At 40.2% G+C, this 24,629-nt stretch overlaps 1 protein-coding gene across 4 annotated transcripts; it reads left to right on the top strand.

Annotated features, from left to right (window-relative positions):
• Nucleotides 1-1,818: 1,818 nt before the first annotated feature.
• On the top strand, nt 1,819-23,510 carry LOC131892584 (glycine receptor subunit alpha-2-like). 4 transcript variants are annotated; one of them, XM_059242392.1, is made up of 14 exons: nt 1,819-2,895; nt 5,270-5,338; nt 6,219-6,406; nt 6,494-6,582; nt 7,331-7,435; nt 7,699-7,847; nt 7,931-8,013; nt 9,607-9,691; nt 10,162-10,208; nt 12,893-13,091; nt 14,057-14,258; nt 18,375-18,428; nt 21,116-21,214; nt 22,315-23,510. In XM_059242392.1, the coding sequence occupies exons 1-14, from the start codon at nt 2,843-2,845 to the stop codon at nt 22,483-22,485; spliced, it is 1,593 nt and encodes a 530-aa protein (XP_059098375.1). In that variant the 5' UTR covers nt 1,819-2,842; the 3' UTR covers nt 22,486-23,510. The 4 variants fall into 4 exon arrangements, with proteins under 4 accessions (XP_059098375.1, XP_059098378.1, XP_059098376.1 ...); XM_059242395.1 differs by lacking the exon at nt 21,116-21,214; XM_059242393.1 differs by lacking the exon at nt 5,270-5,338.
• Nucleotides 23,511-24,629: the final 1,119 nt, after the last annotated feature.

Raw genomic sequence — 24,629 nt, forward strand, 5'->3', positions numbered from 1 at the left:
TTGGACAAAAAACTTGGTTAAGATTTAAAAAAAGTTCATTGCAAAAATACGAAATTCTAAAATACGAAAAATAAGTCGAAAAAAAGCTTCTTTTTTTTCTTCTAAAAAAATAGGTTTTATGGATGTTTACGAGTGAAACTTGGACAATTTAGTAAAATGCAATGCTACATGAACCCTTCGTTTAATGGTTAAAAGGATTGAAATTAAAATTCAACCCTTTATCAACGAACTATAAAGCGTCAATAGTGTGAGCGAGCTCTCAAAATTTGAAGGTGACGTCATCTTGATGGGTTTTCCTCTCCTGCTTCAATGTCCCAATACTTCATTTATTTTGTGCTAGATCATATTTTCAGGACGTTTCAAAATAGTAAAACAAACCATGGAGTCTTAGGTCAGTATGGATCTGCTTTGAAGGTTTATTCTTGGTATTGCGTAGGCAATAGGCTATGATTTTCGTCAAAAAAAGTATTGTCAAGTTCCAAAAAGATATCACGAAAACGTGAAACTTATTGTTTTTTCACGGATTGAGTTGGCAAAAACGCACTTTTCTTAATTGCTATTCTTGCCACTCTCAATCAACGAAAAACGAAACTTTAATCCAAGCTACTACCGCCCTGAGGGCTAAACAGCTGCAGAGGTGGCAGATTCATTTCAGTGATGGTGCAAACAGTAATAATAACAACCATTCTCTAAACACATAATTGTTACTTGTTCACTTTTGGAATAACTAGATGAAGGCTATGTTTTGTTGCCTAGCTATCCATCATGCAATTTATTGTTTCGGTCAATAGTAGACCGGAAGGTTGGGGGTCAAACGGGTCAAACCCTACAATACTGTTGACTACCTTAAAGCAATATCAGCTTAAGATAAACCAACATGTAAAACAACTCTCTTAATCATTGTGGTATTAGCTGTCATTCTAAAACCTCGTCAGTTCCAAATTTATAGTCGTTGTAAATTGTCCCAAAACATAGTTGTTACCCACTACATAGACAACTGCCGGTCTGTTAGACAAAAAATAGAAATTGTTTTTGTTTGCTGCAAGATTTGAAAAAAAAAACTGAAAGAATAAATAACAGGAAACATTGAAGATGAGTAGCGAACATTTTTTGCTCTATATTTAGTCAGGTTTGGAATATACTTGACCTGTAACTTTTGCATTTATTTCAGAGCGCGCTTTATTTGGGAATGGGAGGCTTTCTTCGCTAGTCAAACGGGTAAAAACTGTTAAGGCGGATGGAATTCGTTTTGTTCCAATCAGTCAGTTAGTGGTACACCCATCCGTAAATAATCATGCTCAGTTCAAAGAGACCCAAACACCGCACTAACGGACCAATATACACATTGACATTGTTACTGACCAAAAACGGCCGAAAGTGAACGTCCACCCTAGCAAATGTCACCTTCGGTGTTTTCTTAAGCGCGTTTTAATGACTTTCCAAAACAAGTAGGATTTCCTTTGTTGCATGTCTAAGGGGCCCAATTAGAATTCATGACCTGAGAGGCTGGAACTTTCGACTTGGAAGAAACGAAATCCGCTTTGATCCAGATATGACCTATCGTTCACGAGGGACAACCGTTCTCACATGATGTATACAATTGGTAGAGACATCTAAAAAACTGATCCATGTGATTTTTGAGGGTGAAAAGATGCCGATGGGTACGGGAATATTTTCCCTTGCTTCGTAAGGAGAATTCAGCCTTGCGGAAGATCCTCAACCCCCTACCAGACCAACTGCGAAGGTCTCTATATATTCAGTGCTCATCTGGAGCACGAATCCAGATGGCTCGTCTCTTATGTACGTACCCTTTGTACCATGAAACGGCTCTTTGGCCATGTCTATGTAGAGGACGTAACAGAGAAGGCCATGACAAGGATGCCGTGGTGCAGAAGCGGAGAGCAAGTCCAGGCCTTACGAGCTTCTTTCCATGACAGAGCGCCGCTTGCTCGAGGAGCTTGCGATCCCTGTTTCGAGGCCGATTACGGCGGTGAAGGAGGCTCTGTGTATGCACTTTGCAAGCGCAGGGGTCCGCTTTCATGTGAGTGAGGTTGTTTTTCTCCCCGGTCTCCTTGAGCCTCCAAAGCCGTCTGTGGCAGAGCAAGCCCGAAAAGTCCAAGTTTCGCGGGTGAGAACAAGGCAGACCCTCTCCCGACAATCATCTTTCTGGAGTTTCCCAATGGTCTCACTCCATCTTTCCCGCATGAATTTCCGCAAACTGATTCCTGCTTGTCATGGTTCAGTATGGCTGTTTTCTGCCAACTAATCCAGCATATGCTTGGAGTGAGACTTCCATCGCCTTCTGAGGCTTATCCGAGGTGCTTTAAGTTCTCACTTGGATTTCTGTTCTTCGAACATTTCGGAAAGTGATGGTGTCCTCCAAGTTGGGTGGGCTTTTCGCCTTTGTTTTCGAGGCTACTAAAATGGTCACTGGGAATGAAACGGGAGGACAAGAATGCACCCATAGGAAGTGATTCAATTGCCCTGAAGACTGGAAAAAAGCTTGACCGTGGCAACTGGCCCACGAAGAGCGATCCCAAATTGAGCAGAACTCTTTCCCAGTTCCTGGACAAATAGTTCGAGGATAATTGCCAGACTTTTCTGTTCCTACCCGTTCCAACTGGCGAGCGAGACTGAGAGCTGTTCCTTACAATATTTGTCTAAGGGATCAGTTATTCGTGGCATAATTTGGCAAAGACAAAAAGAAGAATTAATCTCGTCTCGGTTGACTTGGTAACAGTCAAACAAGGCTAAGGGATGTTAAAGCCCTGATTGTGGTGGAATTGTGGTTTTAAGTGTTCATGTGAGGGAAGATCCATCCACGGCTTTGTCTCCTTCAACCATGCCTGGCTCCGGATTTTGGCCCATTTTTTGTTTTATTCTCTTAATCATTAGGTAAGAATTGGAACTATGGCCTGACTTTCTTTTGCACAATATCTAATGCATCGGATATATTTTTCGTTTAATTTCGATTTGAATTGTACAACCTCGTTTGTTTTGATTAGAGAAGTAATGCGTCTACTTTGAATCCGTATTGAGACACTGTCATCTAAATGTTTTGTAGAGAGATCAATTGAATTTGCTGGTTTGTCCTAAGTAGCTTGTAACCGTCTCGTATATGGTTCACATTTACTTCTGAATTTAGACAATCTCCACTTTCATATTTTTGTATGAAAGTACTTAATGTACGTCTCTTTTTCCATCTACAGTACATGACAAAATAAGAAAGCCAATGGAATGTTTAGATAAGGCTCCGATCGAATTGAAGCGCTTTCCATTTACTACGTCTGTTTCAGTCTTGCATCTTGCTTTGTGTACAATACGTACGTAAACGAATATACTGCTGAACATTGCCAACCCTACAGAGATGAAATCAAATTATCCGGGAGGGTGTTTCAGGCAAAAATATCACCAAACATAAAGATAATCTTGATCCAGCCTCAACTGAACTGTCAGGATATCTTACGGTACCTCAACATTCTTGGGATGAATGTCCAATTCAGAGACACATGAGTGTGTTCCTGCATTTAGAGAACGCCCTGGAGCGAAATGCGAGATTGATAGGTTTTTAATGGATGCTCCTTGCCCACAACGCATGTCTGAAGAGAAAAAGGATGAGAACGCATTGGAGCCAAAGAAAAGGCCCTTTGGGTATTCTTTTGTTTGACTTAGGTCCATTTATTCGGGTGATTTGTTTTTTTTTACATTATCTCATGAGCTTCAATGGAACAACCTTCGCATTGGCATTTCAAGGGCAAGATTCGATTCCAGATTGAACGAGCCAATCACCAGTACCCGTCAGCCATTAAATTTGACTCTTTGGCGTATGATAAGTAGACCTAGGAAAAGAAGTTAAAAACCTAAAACCTCAGTTTTTAACTTTTTTGGGTCAAATTTTGGACAACTTACTTAAAACGTTTTTTCATGCTCACTTGTTCAAATGCAGGGTTGAAATGTTTTTGGTTGCTGTTGCAATGGTTTTGACTTGAAAAACATGAAAATGAACTTGATATATGGCTATAGATTTGAGCAACTCTTTGGATGAGATTAAAAAATGGTCACTTCACCCCAAATCCAAAACTGACTTAATTAACGAAAGTCTCACGACACCTAACTTCTTGTTTATTTTACAAAATATGGATTTTCTTTTATTGTTTTGACTTTTCCAATAAATGAGAAAATATGTTATCATCTTTTGAGCACGTTTTTTTTAACAAACCATGTAATTTCGTACCTTTTTTTAAAAAAAGTTTACTTTTTAAACAAATGTTCATCCTTTTATGACTGATTTTGCTACCCTTTTTGTCAGGTTTTTTTCACCTTTCAGTTACCTTTTTTGCTGCTTTTTTCCACCTTTTTCTGAGGTCTAATTATTAGTCTTGCGGTTGAGGCAAAACATTTTGAACCAATATTTTCTCCAAATAAATACGGGAGATGCAACTGACATTTTACCATTCTACCAAGATACATAAATTTAGTGCTTGAAAAAACACTTTGGTTCGGTAAGCGACGTGCTTTTTTGGCCGCCCAACTTGTGGTTTCTGCCCAAGCCTTGAGAAAAGCGGTTCATAACAAATAAACTGAAGTACTCGAAGAATAGAGAAATGTTCTCAGGCTCAACGACACGCCCAAAATTGGCCAAGCAATCCTTGGGGATCAAATTTTTCCGGCTGGGTTGGGATCATTGGTCCGTCGTCGTTCATCCTGGTTAGCGAGCACAAAAGAGACTCCTACATCAAGTTTCATGGTGACTGAATTTAGAACAACGCCAATGGGACAGTTATGTACTTGTTTCCAAGTGTGAATAATGATGACGACAAAAAAGGGATGACATTAGATCCTTGTAATTAAAATGAAAATGTATCATTATTGGGAAGGCAATGAAATGGAATGACAGTTTCAAGATGACATTTTAGAAGCGGAATCGAACGTCATGTTTGGACTATTTCGTGATTTCCTTGTTTTCGTCTTTGTTTGCCTTGGTTCCCTATTTGGGGCTGGGATTTTTTGTTCCTTGGGGGAGCTTCTTGCAACAAAAACAGCACTATATTCTTTATCAGTGGTGATTTTATCATAAAACGGCTGATGATTTGGTGGGAGTCATCGTCCATACTCAGACCCAATTAGTAGTAAATGATACTTAAGGAAACTTGTGTATTTCCAATGGTGGTGACAGAGTGATAGATCTGTCTTTGGAGCTCTTTGATGAAGAATGAATTCCAATCCTTTGCCTTTCTGAAAAGGGTCTTTGTATTTCCTTGCCATGCAGGTGGGTCTCTCCATATGAAACGCTCCCTCATGAGATGATCACTTCAGGTGCATCTCCATGTTCGACTGGGTAGGTAGTACAGTAGTTGTTTGTGTCCATCTATACATGTGCTTTTATTTCTATCCCATTCATTGATGTATATGTACGGACATACTGTATATAACTGTTTACTCTTTGTAGCATCGGCGTATCATTAGCATTACTCTGACCTAAATTTGAGATCATGATTCTGATTCTACTTATTCGTGATGTGATGTGATGTGACATTGACTTTCGGATCTTTTCATCGCCTGGCACCGACCTTCAGCTATGCTGTTGCTAACCATATGCTTCTGGTCCATTCTTTCTTGCACATGATAAATTCATCTTTCTGATTTGACCCTTATTTCCCTATTGTAGGCCTCTTCCTACAAAGGTAGAATTGTCTTCATCAGTTCAACTTGCAGAAGAAAAAGTCCTCCTCACAAGTGAAACTCAAATGCAAACTAAATATTTGACCACGCAAGCTTAGAACTTCAGGGCGAAAACGCATACTGTCTTTAGGCTTTCATTTATTAGCAATTACTTTACAATGTTTGTTTCTAAATGCAAGGGAGTAACGTGAGGATTTTTATTTTCCATCTTGGACATTTTCTTCATAATTTACGTCTTTTTACTAATGGACCACTTTGCCACGATAACAAATAAGAAGAGACGAATGATGATCCTGCGTCGACTACTACAATGCATGAATCTAAGTGTTTAAAGATTGGTAAACAGACTGCCAATCTATCCATGTGATCCCTTCAAAGTATTGGCTGGACTCGCTACGAATGAGCACTCCTGACGAATACTAAGCATTAGGAAATGGCGGGCTTAATAGATGACTAAGACTATTGGGGAACACTTTGATCCATGAACATAGGAAAAACAGTCGCTAAGCATCATGTGATTTGATTCTCTCTTTTAGTAATTGCAAATCATTTGACGAGGGCCATACATTAGATTACAATGACGAGCTCGAATCTTCCTACTTCACGCATTCTTCCACTTCGCCGGGCTTGAGCCTTCTAATGGATAACAATTACTGCAATCCCAACCGAAGCTACGTTTGGTGCCTACCGAGGGATTACAATCAAGAAAAGCATCCTTTCACATGTAAGACTTGTTCAACGTGCTCTTCGATTAATCTTGCAGGGTACATCGAGAGAGAGAAACATAGTATATTCATTTCATCCTTGGTAGATTCTCATCTAACGAACAAATCCCTGCCGTGGAGATATGACTTTAAGTTCGTTGTGGAAGAAATCAGCAATGTGAACGATAAAGCCCAAGTAAGTATTAAGGATCTGTTACAAGTTGGTTAACTGATGAGTGTCCATTTCTTAATACTTGAAGGGATAATAGAATTCTGTCGATATGATAACGTTTTCCCTGGAGACCTTTTGTGAATACCAAGGTGTCAAGTGTACTACGTATTACTAATATTGCGCCAAGGGTTTTTGTGGTGGAAACCGCAGAACGGCAAAATAACCATAACTGAAAGTTCGAAAACTGCAATTGCAGCAAATCTATTGTGCGTATGCAAATGGATTGTCGATGGTTGGTGGCTGGTTAGAATAGTAAGTACTTGCCTTGCCTTGCCGTCTCGGTTTCTCTTCATTGGGTTCGAGTTGGCATAGTAGTCCTCCTGAGCACCTTTTACCAATGCTCAAGTAGTGAGTAGAAAACTTAGGCTGCCATACCTACATTCTCTGTACAAAGCCAGAGATCCTTGAAAGAGATAACTAAAATGAGCCATAGCTCCAAAACTTTTCGACTGTCTTGCCTGTCGCAATGGAGCGGCATGTAATCCTTCATCAAAGTTTTGATGGGCGTTCATAGTAGACAGAATGGCACTTTCATGAGCCCAATGATAGAAGGGGATACTAATATGACCCAATCGAAGCCAACTTCCATGAACGGGCTCGTCAGTTGGACGTGACAAAAAACGAGACCTACATATTTTATGACTCAATCGGTGCAATTGGGGATCAGTTGATTGTTTGTGTATGAACCAGAGCGGTTCCTCTGTTCTTTTAGACCATGTCCATCTCTATGTATTTTGGTGTATCTTGGCTGGATCCAAGACTTCAAATCAATGCGACAGCTAAAGAATGGACCGAAGTCAAGACCGGACCCAAGAACGTAAGTTGTTTTCAAAACTCAACCTTCATTTATCATTTCAGCTTCACTTTTTTTCTTTATTAATAGTCACGCCATTTGCTTGCAGGAAGCAGAAGCGGGGGGGGTCTTCAAATTAATCACTCTTTAATGTTTCCTTACCTCCGTCATCGATTGAAACTCACCAACTAAGCCAGGACCCACCGTGCCGTCCGTCACTCGACCTTGAAAATGCAAAGATACGATGATTAAATAAGTGTTTCTGTTATTTTTGCAATTCTCTTTAGGAAGTGAATGTGTCCCCAGAGAGTCTCCGGTACATCTGGTACCCTGAGCTTGAGATTTATGGCTTGGAACGATTTGGTCGCCAACGGGTTCTCAAGGAAATGTCGGGGGTCCGAATACGGAAAAACAAAACCATTCACTACGAACTGGGGTAGGCATGTCGGATTTGAAGTGGACACATATACATACGTTGGTTTGAAATCGATTGTTTATTCGCTACCATTTTTCCTCCAGAGTTCGTGTGACAGTCAGCTGTCGGATGATGTTTGACGATTACCCATTAGACGCTCACACTTGTCAATTTCAAGTTGGAAGCTGTAAGTAGTAATACACCTCGTACAGTACGGTAGGGTACATCACGGACTTCTAGAGATGTGGACTGCAACTGGAAGCAAAAAAATTTTTGCTCATAAACTGTTCCCTCTATTCCACATAGGCCCTTCATACGACCAGAAGATCCTGTTGAATAGATAAACATGGCCAAGTTTGAGCGCAAAACTATGCTTAGAGAACTCTGGAGATATGTTCAAAGTTATGTAGTAAACACTACGTTAAATTCAAATTTTCGGCCTGCTCTTGGTCAGCTACATAAGCTTTCGGGAACAGAACTTTGAAACGAACCACTTCACAATTGAATGATATAAAAATGACCTGTCTTTAGTTGAGAAGATCTAGGTTTCTTATTTTATTACTTTAAATAATTCGACAAATGGCTCAGAGTTGCTATGACCAAGAGAAGGCCGATTTGGCGGGAAGCTCGTTGACAGTCCATATTTCTAGAAGCTCATGGGTACATACAGTGTCAAGGTTGAGTGAATAAAACGCTGATCATGGTAACAAACACCAAACGATACTAATAAATACGGCATGTATCTAGTTGAAAAAGAAAAAAGTTTGGAATAACTTTGAAGCGAAAAATAGAATGCCACATTTGTGTTTCGGGAGGAAACAGGTTTGGACCATCAATAACGACGGTGCACCGTTTAACCAATCCAGTGATTGACCTTCTGACATCAACCCACGATTAGCTATCTATTAGGTTAATAGGTTCATGGCAGCGCTGTAAATGTTTTAAAATGTAACATGTAAGGGCGAATATACGCTAGGATGGAAAACCAAGATTGAATCCGGTTTGAGGATGGAAGTAGGAGTAGTGCTGGGGCGAGTTTTTCGCTACATGAGTCTTTTTGTTCGACTTGAGTGTCCTCTGCTGGACTTAGGTCTTTTGCCGAACTCGTCCCAGCACTAGCACTACTTCTATCCTCAAACCAGATTCAATCCTGGTTTTCTATCGTAGTGTAAAGCCGCCCTAACATTCTTAGTACATTTCCAACGACTATCAAGCAAATTAGGTTGGCCTTATTGATATGTGATAGGAACAAAGCCTCAACTAAGGGCTGAGCCATATGCCTCCATTTACTAATGCCTTATTACGGGACTAAAAATTGATCAAATTTCAAAAAGCTGCTGTTATCTTCATTATTATATCTACCATCTCATTCGAGAAGAGTTACAAAATATGTTGAACATTATTCGGATGGTAGGAATATAGGTCTGAGTTTTACTTAGCCTAGATCGGACACAATGCAAGATAAGGCTAATAATCAATGGAGCTTCTGCCTCGTGAGAATAATTCATTTGTCTAATTTATTACTTCTACGTACGCGTATTTTGACCCTCCGCCCAGGAATGTAAGAATACATTGCCCACGATCACATTAAGGTTTAGACCTGTGCCATTTTCCGCTTTTCTAATGAGAGGCTATGTCATAAAAGTGACGGTTGACTCATTCACCGACAACAAATTGTTGAGGTGTGGATTCTCAAACGAAAAACGTCGCTTATGAGCACCATTTGAAGCAATTGTTTTCCAAGCAAGAAGACTTTAACTTTCCCTTATTTTACTTTCAGATTATGATACCAATAAAATCGTGACTTGCACTTCGTCATATGTCCATGATATCAGCAGGCAACGATCCCTTCAGCATTACATTCAGTAAGTGTTGGTGGGGAAACCCTACAGTGTTTTATCTAAAAGCAAAAAAGCAAAAAGGTGGCATATATCAAAGATGCACTAAAACTACATGAATGTACACCACATGGTGAGTAACTGACGTGGAATGGATATTCAATTCAGGGTCCATTGGTGTTGAGAATAGACGCTAATAATGGGTTATCTTAGGGCTGTCGTCCAATGCTTGCGTTACAATCGTGAAGAAAGAAGGAAAGCTGAATGTACTGATAGGAACACGCTTTGATTCTGGAAGATTGCCAACCAACAAAGGCCGGCATACGGTTTCTTTTTTTTACTCCCGGTTGTGATACTGTACTTCTTTGAGCCACCAAAATATAACGCATATCTCTAAATAAAACAACAACAACATCGTTTGACTTGCTTAAGTGCCCTTTGCCTTTCTTTTCTCTATACCGCATTCACTCCTTTTCCTTCCTTTGTCTTTTCTGTAGATTCGAAGACCTTCCTGAAAAGGATCAGAGCGTTGTACTTCCATCAGGTAAGTTTCTTTCGAGTCAAGGCGAGAAATGTCACATTGGCGGTTGGTTAAAAAAATGGGACCCTCGGCCATATGGCTATTTTTTAGACGGCTCAATTCCCAAACCAAGTACTTGAGATGGCTGTGATGCTTTTGGCAATGCTGAATAGCTATTCATTCTATGACACTTGCTTTCTTTGCATGAAGTTTACAAGAATGAAGCTTGAGGAAAATTGACATGGTCTAGACACCTTTGACGAACTCGCCTTTTAATGTTAAGGAGCTTGATGAAAAGAATGAGAGTTTTGTCTACCTTCTTTTCAAACAATGAGACATCAAAAGGCAAACAAGTTTAAGACGCTGACTTTGTTGGCTTTTCGAAATCCAAAATTGAATAAACCTCACAAGAAATGAGTGACTCCCATTGAATACGCAGTTTTCTTTTGTGATAACAGGTGTTTAAGGAATAATCTTGACTCAAAACAAGAAGAGGCCAACATTTGACTTGTCAAAATCTATTCCTCTTCACTTGTGGCTGGAAATGCAATCTTGAATATGCAGGCATGAAACACATTTCTAACAGTGGCAGATAGTTTACTTTGCGGGGTTGAGAGTTGGCATTCTCCCCATGAAAAACAGTTTTCATAAAAGAAGAACCATTTCCAAGCGACCTCTTCAAACAAGAAAGGTCAAGATGTTCGAGTGTAGGCAAGCAAAAGTCTACCTTGTGGTTTGATACTTTCTTCAAAGATTTTTGTTTTGCTAAAAATAGTCTTTGAATAGTTTATGAAAGAGATACACGTACTAGAGTAGGCAAGAATTTGAAGTTCAAAATGGTTTATTTGTTTATTTGGAACAAAATGATTGTCAGCTTGGGCATTCTCAGAGCGTTAGATTATTTGCTAAACATTCTGGTTCTCTGGCTATGAGGCGATATTATTCTTCCGAGAAAGATTAGCACCCCGTCTCATCGAAATTTGAGTTCATTCCCATTTCATGCTGATTGCCGCATCATTTTTCACCGAAGTGTTGGCTGAAACCTTAGCCAAAAGCCATGGGAGACACATATTTTCATCTAAAATATTTGAAGAAAATATGGCATGAATAGCCATTCCTTTTTTTCGTCACTTGCTCTGACGAAACATTATCTTTCAATTTTAGCCTCTCTTACCAATGCTTGGCATTGGTGTAATACCAATGAAAACCATTTCTAATTTCTTTGGATTGTGCCTTGGATGAAGAAAAGCATCTGACAAAAAAGTTCCCGCCCGCTTGTGCCTCAAAGTCGAAAGAAACCTGGGATAAAGTTGAAAAGAGAATGAACCATTGGATATGTGGAATCAACTTTTTCCCCATTATTCCCCAGAGCTTTAAATATTGTGGAAATCTGCATCAAATGCTTGAAAGCTTTTGAAGTTGACAAAACTCGTTAGAGGCGGACTTACCAGGCCACTTAGCCTGACATTTCAATCCTTCCCGAGTTCCCAAGTAACACTGGATAATGAGGTCCCCACTTCCCACCAGTAGTAACCGACTTGTCGTCGTCCCACAGATCTCACGAAGCTGAAATGTTTGTCGTCTTGGCTCCATTTCCAGCCCATTTCCTTCCCCTCTCATTTGAACAAGAGTTCTTAACACGAAAGCAAGGCCTTCAAGGCCTGCTGTCAAGCGTGCATGCACAAATACGCACATAAAGTAGCACCTGCACAATATAGCCCAATATGAATTGGTGTACGAAAGAGCTTAAACTCAAGTGCTGAATAGTTTGCAGAGTAAAGAGGGTGCCTTTGAAGGGGTTGTGAAAGGACAATAAGTTTTGGAAGAAAAAGTTGAATCGCTATTTCACCGAATTGGTTTCTCTTATGCATTTTTTGACTCATTCTTATATGGTACTTGCTCTATAGCAAAATGGTTTATGTTCTCATTGTCTGAGAGCGCTTTTTTTATTTTTGTGAGCTAGCCTTCTTCTAACCCGTTGGAGTTCAGTCTGATTTATGCTTTCAAAAAGTAAAACAAATAAAGATAAACGGCCGTGGGGCTCTCTTTCTTTGCCATTTTCCTGCCATCCAACAATCAAACATGAGAGCTACAAACGTTTCAGTCTAGAATCCAAAGGGGCCTAATACCCAACAAGGTTTAGACAGGCATGGAGTCCTCCACGCCTCCATGAGGCAGGCAAGCAAGCGATACAAACACAACACTTTTGCTCTCTCTTCCTTCTCCAGGTTAACTTTTCCTATGGACTGTCCCATTACTCTCATGAAAAACTCAGTACATACACTAAATCCAAGAAAACTGAAATGCCTCAATATTGCAGCTGGAATTCGAGGTTAGCTTAACCATTCCTTGACTACACTGCATTGAAGTAAACTTTGTCCAAACTACAGTGCCAAATCTGGCTTTTCAAATGCCCGAGAAAAAAATGAAAAAAAATGTATAAAATAACTAAGAAGGCAGATTTTTCTACGGTAGATGGCGATAGCTTCTACAAGTGATGACGTCAACTTGAAAACGTCCTATATGTCAACAATATGCAATATTGAACTCTTCTCACCGATCGATAAAACGCCACTAGCCTGTTGTCTTTATATCATGGTCACAATCACTATAACCCCTAGATTGGTGTCAATCATATCAGCGTAGGCGAAAGTCTTAATTCTCTTCGAAGATGTTGTTGTAACTGATTAGCTCTTTCATACTTCTAGGCACGTATGCCGCGTGTGGATTCCAAGTTCAGCTCCAAAGAAAACAAATGCAGTATCTGATCCAAGTGTATCTCCCGAGTTGCATGTTTGTCGTGGTCTCGTGGGTCTCGTTTCTCATTAAGCCCGAGGTGGTTCCTGGGCGCATGGCTCTCCTGGTCACCTTGTTTCTGGTTCTCATTAACATTTTCAACAGCGTCAGGTGAGGACCGCATACGGAATTAGATGTGAACGAGGCGAGGATCATTTTACTTGAATTCTTGAATTACATGCTCATTTTGGAGATTGACTTTGAAATTTTGCCTTGCCTCTGTGGGGTTTCAAAAATGCGATACGGACTCCCTCGACTCATTGGATGAGTTAAATTGCAGAGAGGTTGACCTAATTGTAGAGTTAGAAAAGTGAGCCTTGTGTCCCCCTTTTTTCGAGAATGGCCCTGTTGGTTTATAACTGTATCCTTGCTCAGCTTAGTTTATACTGTGTAGACACAAGAGTACTACTAGAATTGGCCATATAAAAGGACCAATCAATCAACGGGTCTTGGTTGTCGAGTCCACAATCTCTTCGGTACCGACATGTGTATGTGTGTGTGGATGGACTGTACGACCAAAGAGGGACCATGACCCCTCAATTGCTGATACACTTACATGATCTCGATTACTCGACGTGTACAAGTTAACTCTGAACAGTTCGTGGGTTTCTATGGAAACATTGGTACACTAAAATATGCACGAAGAAAGTGATACGAGTACGGCAGAAATTAAGCAAGCGAGCGGCAATCAAGTATTGTAAAAGTAATCAAGTAAATGAGTTGTTTGGCTGACAAGCTATTTATAACTGCCTTAGCTGGTCGCGATGTGCTGAAGTATTTGCGGCATTGAAGAAGTGTTCAAGTGTATCTAGCAATGGATGAAAACGCACTTAATTGCTTTAAGGGACAAGCGGGACGAACTTAAAACGACTCCAACAAGATGGCAAAAAGAGACTGAGTGCAAAAATATGACTGGAACAGAATCCTCGTGCTGCCCAATAAACTTGGAGGCTTCGAAGTCGCTAAAAGTCAAGCTATGCTACTTATTCATTATTCCAAAAGAAGAAGAAAAAAACCATCCCCATCATCATGACGATTTGCATCTGTGGACTCATGCCATATCTATTTCTTTCCAGAGAGCGAGCTCCAATCAGCTCAAGGCTCAACGCCGTGGATCTCTATTTGGTGGTATGCATATTTTGGGTCTTCGGGGCCCTGATGGAATATGCAGTGATCTTACTTTTGCTCAAAAAGCGGCGAAGACCCAAGTATTCCATCGATACTGGACTCAAGAACATGTTTCACAGCAATAACGGAGAGATGGCCAAATGCACTCAGGTACGGCTGGTTGGTTTTTTATTCGCCATCTTCGTCTGCTTTTTGACATCCTTCGTGCCTTTTGAATATTGTGGAAGCATTTCCAAGCGTACCGTTATCCACGTTCCTCTCTTGTTTGATTAATGGCACATTGGCAATATCAAATTGTGGCATACCGAAGTAGACAGCTCACCTCCCATACCAACCCATACGGCCCTAAAACACCAAATTCTCCTTGAAGAATACTTCAAAACGGTGCCAGCTCCTGTATTTGGGGGAGAACATTCCGTTTCCTTGCAAAATGATTGCATTGAGATTGGTAACCAAAAAGCCATGGAACGACTTTCACCCATCCATGTCATGAGTCAGGACCCAGACATACGTGCAGCAAGTGTGCCATCCACAACTTTCACCAAGTGCTATACAGTACATTAAGCACTCAGATCTAAGACTATGAATATGACTTAAACCATGCTGAAATATTTGGCTTTAATTTGAGTCCACTTGGATTGATCCATGATTTTAGGGTTTTTGGTAGGCTGTGTTCTGGCGTGCTCTTTTATGAGAGTAAACTCATTTAGTGGAGTGGTTCTTCACGATCGTTCTTTTATGTACTCTCTCCCATTGGGTGCGTGCTGTTGTTGCTGGCTGGGTTGGTTAGTGGTCGGTGTGTTGGTCTTGTGTGTGTACGTACGTCGGGCGAAATTGGGCAGCTGAGTGGGTAATGTCCGTGAGAAAATAAGCAACACGGCTCAATTTGAGGGAAATTACCCTGCCCCCAAATGATTGCTATGCCCATGAGCGTCGACCTTCGTTCGTTCGTTCCCTCCCTCCTCCTCCTCCTCCTCCTTTTCCTTCTCTGTGGACATGGACGTGGAAAAGGCCATTTGGTCGAGGAGAGACCCAGGAAGGGATGGATGGTGCACAATGCTGAAAGAACGTGTTTTGAACTCGAATAACTTTCATCATTGCATCTGGATTAGTTTTGATGAATGATGGCTAACTTGGCCAACACAATATGAACTCAAAGCAATTCGTGGGAAATAAATGAAAACGCTCCCCCAAACGACCCCCAGTCATTTTCTGTAGGTATGTGAGAGCATATTCATTTTCCCTTGGTTTTCATTTGAATTTTTCATTTGTTATCGTTTCATTTGTTCTGAAAGGGTCTGGTTACTTACCAATTCATTGGGTTTTCTCACATCACACGTCGAACAAAAAAAAGTATCTCAACAATATCGATTCCAAGACGAGAACTTCTCACTGCCCTCTGTTGCAAATGTATTTCCCTGGAGATTCCTGGTGCTAGATTACGATGTTAAATTATTTATTTCTCTACCTTCTTCAATTTTGTTGTGATTTGAATTCTTGAATTCTTCAAACAAGCCGTGTTAAGATAAAGAAATAACGACTAATAATTTAACAATTCGTCTAATCAACGTGTAAATCAAAAATCAAATTGAACTTACTGAACTTATCGTAACTGACCGTTACTCATGCATTCGTATGTGCACTATATCAAGATCTATCTCTTATATATTGTCATCTCACATGCCATTGTCTCGTTCTAAAAGCTTAACCGACTGTTTCTGACCTACAATACACTTTACATTGAATCCAATGTCCATGTGGAGAGGGTCACTGGTTGTAATTGCCTGGCACGTCGTAAATCGTGTAATGCACGATACGCTAGAGGGAGGCTTGGCATGTACATTCTTGTAAAGCCACGTTATCCATAGAGAACCATTTTCAAATATTTAGTGAAAGGCCTTTGTATCGTTCAAACATTTTTTCCCCATGTTAATGCATCTAGAAACGAGTGGACAAACCCACGAAACGTCTCTTTCCATTTCTCATTGTTTTTGCATGGAGGGCCCCTTTTCATTCGATTACTTTCACAAAGAGAGCTTAGATAGATCTAGTTCGGATTGCGAGCGTCTTCTTGAACGCCTTCACGTATACATTTTGAATGAGCAACTACCAACGAAGTTGGACCCAAGTGTCATGGAACTTGGTGACAAATGGTGAAGCACGGCGCTGACATTCGGTTATGCACGTACATCGCACATCGTAGTCGGTTCGTGTCCAGGAATCCAGCGACGTTTCAAAGCCAAATGTTCTTGCTTCTTTCACACCCTCGTCCCGCTTATGAATGGAGAAAACTCCACACTCTTGTGTAGCTTATTGTGCTAACTTGTTAGTTTCATGGGATGGACGTGTCTTAGTCAAAGAACTTGTTCCCTTGGGCCATCCGTTCTTTTTGGCCAATGATTCGTCAATGGGCGCCGTCCTAGGAATAACCCAGTTTCGTTCCCAGGCCTTTTGTTCAATGGCGAGACGAATAATGTGAAAACTCTATCCGTTGCCTGCCTTACACAAAAAGCAAGCTCCCTTCGGATTCATGTAAAAAATGAAGCAGCAGGGAAAATCAACTGGTCCATTTTAAGGTGGCTCTATTGAAATGTTTGTTATCGTTATTACTATTATGGGTGAACCACATGGGTATTCTTGTATCTATAACCCACAGAGAGACACGCACACGAACTCCCGAGTTTTCCGCGTCTTGGTCATGGGACCACCTGATGGTTGGCAAATAGAAAAAGACCCATCAATCATCTTCAAACTTCCAAGGTAAACAAACATTGTTGCCTTTCTACGTGAGCACTCAACTACTCTACTGAGAAAAAAAAATGAAACATTACGAAAAATGTGTGAGGAGACACAAACCTGATCCAAGGGATTAAGCGTGGAAATTGCGGTTCAAACAACGAGGCCCTAATAATCGATCAAACTAACTGCTAAGAACTTCTCCACCTGAGTGCTAGTCATCACGGAAAAGGAACTCTTAAGAAAAAAGAGCGGGTATCATGTGGTCCAAGGAGTAAAGGGACAAGTGCTCAGAGGTCACTCTCTCAACTGAATTGGTAAATAGGTTTCCGTTTCCCCAAGTCCCTTGAGTAAGGGTCGCGACAGGCCTTAGCACCGTATATGTACACAATTACATCGATGATTTAGCAAATGTATATTCTGAGGACAGGTAGAAGCATCCAGCGACTTCAAATTAGACACCTAAACTTACTTACCTACAACTCAGAGATAGTACAGTGTAACTTTTGCCTACGTACGTTCATTGCCGACCTTCAGAATCGAAAAGAAAATTTCATCAGACTTGGTTGTATACAGGCACGATTTGCTGAGACATTCAAACGAAAAGGAACCAACGACTTTTGGTTTGTCATGTTGTCCCGGTTTTGATAAAAAGCAAGGCAACTGCGACAGGAAAGCATCATCTATTGAGCGCACAAACTAATGATCCATTCAGTTAATGCTCAAACAGAAAAATGTTTGTAAATCCATTCAATTTGTAGCCCCTCCGAGACAGTTCTAGTTACATGTCTGATTGCAGGCATGATTGTCAGAAAGGGCTGAAAGCGAATATGGAGGTACGCTTGTGAAAGTAAGAACATGTGCAGGATCACAACGTTTGCTCGGGTAGTCGAGTTTGATGATGGTGATGATAATAATGATGATGATGGCAACGACGGGATCGAAAGGTGGGATCAAGCAGCGAGGAAAATGAGTTTGTCGGCAGAGGAAGGATTATTATTCCAACACCATTTTACTTTCCGTCGCATCTGTGCGCTCTGGATTCTTTTCATGTCATACACGTACTATGTATGATTTTCTCTTGTCCTGACGGAAAAAAGGAGCCAAACAAAAAAAAGAGAGGAGGGTCGAATAAAAATTCAATCTTTCTCCGGAACCTCCAAGATGCGACCTCGTTTTTTCCTATCCTTTGAAAGCGGTTGCTTGGGTTACAGACACGAGATCCGCTAGTACGTAATGTACTATTTGATGGAACTTAACATTGGCCAAGATCTCTTTGAAGTAATGCAAGAACCTCTTGTTTGGACGGAAAGTCTGTCAATCTCCAACATTCGAATGCGTTTGATTGACTAAAACTGAATACTTGCTTATTTATATGCGACAACAAAATGACAATTTCTATTACCTTCGCAATAATTTTGATGATATCGATTAATCAAACTACAAGTGCAGCTCCTTTGCAATAACCCTTTTGTTCTGGCTTTCTTCCCCGACTAACATTTCCCAATTTTCTTGGCTTTTCCCTTTCAGGCTTCCTCGAATGAATTGGAACTTCAGTCGCCCATCATCCGCAGGCCCAAAAAGGTATGATAAGAGGATTACGAGAAAAAAAATCTCTGCGAGATTGCGTAGACCTGCGTAGACCCACGTACATGGTACACGGCATTGGGCATGAGATATTATAATGAATGTCACTTTGAACGAGCCAAATCTCGGCCTCATGAGCTCAGATTCAGCTCATCGTTTGCTAAGCTTGAGTTACGTCTGTCTTATGCCCGATTTCTCACTCATAAATGAAAGATCTGTTCGTCTTTTTTCTAATAAGTTTGTTTGGTTTGAATGGTGGAGGAAAAGATAGAAATGCTTGACCGAGAATAGGTCGATCGGGGATGCAGTTCCACTAGTTCTCCTTTCCAACTGAAGCCTCAAGTGGCTATTCCCAAGGGAGTTAGAGGTTGGGTATTCGAGGATCTCACCTCACTCGCTTCAGGCATCCTATTCGTCTCAACCGGACATGTGAGAACAGTTCCCACGTCGAAATCGACATTTTTGGGCTGGCAATAGATGATGACAGGATAGGATATTTGTTGGAGCTTACCGCTGTGGTTTACATCCTTGGAGAAATATCCTAAGCAAATGCAGTTTAATCTCCCTGACTTCTTTCAAGACTCTCACAAAGGTCTGTCCGTATCACTTGGTGTTTTTTACTGAATAAAAAAGAATTGAAGACTGTGTATGTACATATTAAAAAAATAGGAAAAAAGATATAACATACCTTTTTACACGCCAGTAAGATTTTCCCTTCATTAACGCTAGAGAAAATGTCGAAGAAACGGGAAAAGCTAGAAAACGTTTTCCAGTACGTAAAAAGTATAAGTGGTAATTTGAACGAAAGATATCTAGATTGCATCGGCCAAGAAATGGAAAATGAGAGCCAGGCATGATTTTGGGTGGACTGAATGTAATTCTAGAAGCCTTAGGTGCATCTAAATTTCGGTCCTAGATAATGCAGTAATGGGGCTTCATTCATCTTTACTGGACAAACACTTTTATTAGAAAGGTAGAGGACTGCTTCTTCAATGCCCTGTCAAACTAAAAACTTCTGCATGGTGCTTATACGTACGAGTACATCCACGGAATTCTAGGAATAGAAAATGAGGGTGGGTTTTCCGCCAAAATCAAAATCAAGATCTTGTTCGAAGCAACTCTTGGCCCCTTTTCAATCATTTAAGATATGAATAAAAACTTTAACCGTTGCAACTACGGCCGAGTCACTTTTACAACGATTAACCCGTTAAGACGTTTGTTTCACGGTTATATTATTCTATTTCATTACAAACTGATTACTGAATAACTTTGACCACCTCTCCCAACTTCCCTGAGCGAGCCAGGTTTTGGGCCCAAATTTGACCAAGTTGATTTATGTGGTAAGATAGTTTGAACAAGCTAAGGGCTTTTTTTGAATGGATTGAATAATTCAGCAAATGTGGAATTTTAGATATCTCTAAAAGCCCTTGGTAAATCGTACGAGTAGATCGAAATCCAGAGAGTTGCTCCGAAGGTCAGTCTACTCAATTCGTCAGGAACTCTTTATTAAATGAGCAGAAACGCAAAGTTAGAAGAGCGAAAGGCCAATGTGGTCTGGCTGAGTTCAGAATACTGCAAAAAATGTCTGATCTCCTACGGGGCTTAAGGTTAGGCTTTCGGAAATGCAAAAAGGCAAGAATATTTAAAAATGACCATTTTATCAAAACTACACCATTTGTTGCTGAATTTCACAGTATAATGGGTAGGACAGCTCACCCTGAGTCGTTGAGTCTTCTCTTGGACTGGCCTTGATATTTTCAGACACAAACGTTGCATATTTTAGGCGTCTGGGTCAATCCTCCAATCCAATTCCTCGTTTATTACAATTTTTTTTTTTCATCTTCTATTTGATGTGATTTGTACCAAAGGTGAATAATAACAAGTACAACTGATGTTTTGGAATAAGAATATTGAAAATAATACGCATGGTCATATTTTTTCATGTGTCTAAATGGCTTAAAGGCAAAGAAATACCTCATTCTATTGAGGTTGTGAAAAGTGCAAGGATTCCCGGGAAAAAAGTGTAAAGCGCCAATCAAAATCTTTCCGCTCAAAGCTAGTGCAAACATTGCAAGATTCATGCCAAATCGCTGCATTGCTTGGTATCCAAGCGGTCAGTTTCGAAGTGAACAGACCCAAACTTTAATGTAAGCTGCTTGAAAAGTTTGAAGTAGGGTGTCCGAATTTGATATGCAAAATACAGTGAAGGAGACTTACTTGGGGTATAAATTTGAGACTGCAATAGTTTAATCCTTTAGTTAATAGACCAATTATAAGGGAAAGGACGAAAAATTAAGTCTCAGTGCTCCTCTATTGGTTCCTTATTGAGGCTAAGGCATGATTGTGTGGTTGTTTTTCTGTGGCTCCCAACTTGAAATTCTCACCAAAACAAACGACTCTTGCAATTTTGCATCGTGCTAAAGACAAAAGGATCCTGGCTTACTAAATGTTAGCAGTACTGAACGAAGATCTGTATTATGTTCCTACGGATAAGAGTGTCTGCTTTCTGCTCAAGATCAACAGCTATGAAATTTTGGAAACACAAAGAAACATCTGCACATACTTGTTTTGTATTCGACGTAAATATGAAAGAAGGGCATTGGTAATCAAACGGGATAACATTATTGGCTTCGGCTTGCTTGAGAGTTATTCCTATTTTGGCTTGACCACTGCCTTTTCCTCAGTCTTTGCAAGATGAGGACCTCTGTAACAACACACAACGACCCGCTGAGGATGCGACAACCACCACGAGATATTATCTGGAACAGACTCATGATATTCAGGTTAGACCACGTATGGAGGTCCTCTTAATCGTTCTCACTCAAAATGCGCTTGAGGCATGCTACTCTTGAGCACAATTTATACATTTTTATTCATTTGCACGTTAGCATCTCGGTTGGATCTCTTGGATGTGTTCTATTATTAGTGTTTTTCTAGCATCTTCCCATCCTTTTACGAGTTAGTTATGTTGGGTGTGAGTGGCATGATGAAATAGCTTCATCCCCTGCATTGCACCAATTTTTGTTACTGTTGTCTTCTACAGGTACTACAGATTATTCTTGTTCTTTTTCTTCCACTGCATTTATTTCACTTTCAAAAGGCTCCTTGAACTTTGACTTTGAGATAAGTTTCAACGTTTGAGTGTGACTGGTCGGATCTGGTTTCTCAGATGGTGATAACTTTTTACTTGGTGCCCACCTTGAAATAAAGCGAGGATGGGCAGTATTGTTGTTCCCTGGAAAAAAAACTGGATCGAGAACTTTGGGTTGTGATCAGTTATCTAATTTGTCACGGGGCTTGCATAATAAACAGTAGCGGAGTCAATTTCATATATCACAGCCTAAAATTGTTACAAGCCGTTCACATCTTTGAAAAAAATACAACCAAGTTATTTTGTGGGAATGACTTTCTTCACAAGGTTTATTGACAATTACCATCAAAAACAAGTTGAAGAAGTCTAGTTGTTTACAAAGCTTAAGATTGGCTGTCACTAAATTTCGTCACCAGACAATTAAAATTTGGAGTGAAAGATAGAAAATGTTTAATGTAGGTTTTGACCTTTCGTCTTCCGACAATAACGACCAGATTTTAAACATTACTTGAGTATGTTCATGGATTGTGGAGAACCTTCTCTACATATCGCATAAGATTCCTAGTGATCTGTGTCTCTCATATCTCGTATTGAACGATTGTAAATGTTTCAATTCACTACTACATCTGCTTTACTTTCTTTCACTCCTCCTCATTCGTTTTCTTCTTCTCAACCCGTCGCAGACATCCATTTGTTTGTCAGGAGTAATGTTCTAATCAACACGAGATCCATTTTTGGCTTAATCGTGACTGATGTTCATATGCTCAAGTGTCGTTTTCTTATTCGCCTCAGGTGACGGATCATGTCAACCCTCATATGCATGCCGTGTGCGATAATATTGATGCTTGGTCCATGTGGCTCTCGCCACCCCTCTTCATCATTTTCAATCTGGCTTACGGATTTGCTTACCAACATGTGGACGTGGATCCTCCAGAGCCTCATCAGTTCCAAGAGGACACTTGAGCAAGCTTGGACCCTTCCTTCGACCATCAATACCAGAAATGAGGCACAAGTGCACGACGGCAATGGATGAACTTGATCACTTGATATACGGATAGATAACTTGTATTCTAAGCCCCCTTTCCCACCCATTCATTCCCTATTGCCTTGAAGTAGCTAGAGAAGCATAATTCATAATGATATTCCCTGTCAGTTCACAAAACCCGTCGTAACCATGAGATCATTCATCCCCCAAGCACCATGATATCCTCTCAACTCCTTTTCCTAGACGTCATTCCATTGGACTGGAACACGATTTGTATGGAATCGTTGTTGGCGTTGGAGAAGCAACGGTAACAGAATAATCGTCCAGTGCTTGAATATGACGGAATTAAAAAAACATGTCTCAAACCTGTAGAAGAAATCCCAAACTCGAGATAGAGCGCTTTTACCGTATGTCAAAAGTGATATTTCCAAAGAAACCTTATGCTAAGAAATTTGCTCGAGACCATCATCTACTCTGTGCTATTAGACCCACTATACCTAAAACAAGTCACATGCGACGTACAAGTTCACGAAAGCGGGTTGACATAGGATTGTATTGTATTGATTAATAAGTTGACTTATAACCTCCCTAGAGAAATTATTACTGGAACTCGTCCGCTCTTATTGCACATGACAAAAAAGCCTCTCTGTTCTTAGGAAATAGTGGAGGATTTTTGACCCGTTGTCATGTTTTGGACATTCACGATCCATTTTTTCGCCACCCTTCTTTCCCGTAAATAGAAACGCATTGATTGTTCTGGTCAATTACTTTTCTTCCCTTCTCTGAAATATTTTGAAGAAAAAAAAGAAAACTCACAAGAAACTTGCCTCCTTCCGAAAAACTATCTCCCTTCATCACTCATTTGAGAACACTCTTCAATGCACATTACATTGACAAAGCACAATAATTTTGGATTGTTCAAAGTATTTAGGCGTTCTATTAACATCAAATGTATTGAATTCGAGCGACATAAAATTAAATACAACATCAATTACGATTGTTATCACTGACTTTTGATTTGGTACGATTCATGGTACGAATAGATGATATATTTTGAGATGTGATATGGTTACGTTGGTACTCAGGTGAATATGGGTTATGATTTGTTAAATCACCTGCCCCCGAATCTTGCTCCAAGGACACTCATCTTACTTTTCAGCCACTTTTTTCCTATGGAGGAACTCCATCTTACATTTTTGTAGGAAAAATACCCTATTCCTCTGGAAAAATGATGGGCAAACAAACACTTGACGTCATTCGACGGGCAAAACTATCAATATCTAGAAACAAACAATATTCTGACATGGAGCCAAAAACTTAGCACAGTGACAGAGCTACACAAAAAATGACATGTTTTTTTGTTTTGTTAAGCAAAATACCTCGATTGTTGAAAATTCACGGTTTGTCCATTCTGGACTAGATAACTGATCGGTTTATGGATTAAAAATAAAACCTTGTATGGGTACTCATGATTTACATACGTTAAAAATGAAAATGAGAGGTTGCTCATTATCTTTCTGAAACGTGAAGAGCATACTTCTGAGAACGGACCTGTTATTGCTTCTTCTTCTTCTCTGTTCATGTGCTCAGTAATTGCTTCATGTATTTGAATAAAATTTACTGGACAATCAAATAAGTTCAGCTTTGTTATCATGTTGAAAATAAGCGCCGAGTGTTTCTTGCAAATCAACATGAGGTTTTTCGCGTGTCTTCAATAAGTTATTCCGTTCTACATTGAACTCAAGTCAAAGTTGAGACGTGCTTCAACGTTTGGGAACAACCGTTTTTGCTCCCATCAGCTACACGTTTTGTCTAGCAAATTGAGCAGTATATCGGATCTGTACATATCTGTGGAGCTAGAACGGCAGGGTCACGTTTTGCCACTCATTTAAGGAGTTTTGATTTTGATTTTTACTCTCTTTAGCTTTTGATGGGAGCCCTAACCGAGGTCCTTGAAGCTAAAAAGCTGACCTTCCGGATTGAAACACATCACTACTTTACATGGCAAAATCACAACATCCGTTTGCTGCAGAGGTTGTTCTTAGGGCTTAAGGTAGTCAAACTGAATGAACACCGTCGCCACTTGTCACATTCATTTTGTACGTGTTTTAATCTTTCCGAG

Source organism: Tigriopus californicus, chromosome 2, assembly GCF_007210705.1.
Source record: "Tigriopus californicus strain San Diego chromosome 2, Tcal_SD_v2.1, whole genome shotgun sequence".
NCBI classification, from domain to species: Eukaryota; Metazoa; Arthropoda; class Copepoda; order Harpacticoida; family Harpacticidae; genus Tigriopus; species Tigriopus californicus.

Bases quoted from the DNA above. Each gene is read 5' to 3' on its own strand.
- LOC131892584 (XM_059242392.1), top strand. From the start codon at position 2,843: ATGCCTGGCTCCGGATTTTGGCCCATTTTTTGTTTTATTCTCTTAATC. The intron at 9,692-10,161 runs GTAAGTGTTGGT...TCTTTTCTGTAG, and splicing joins TCCCTTCAGCATTACATTCA to ATTCGAAGACCTTCCTGAAA. The intron at 13,092-14,056 runs GTGAGGACCGCA...ATTTCTTTCCAG, and splicing joins AACATTTTCAACAGCGTCAG to AGAGCGAGCTCCAATCAGCT.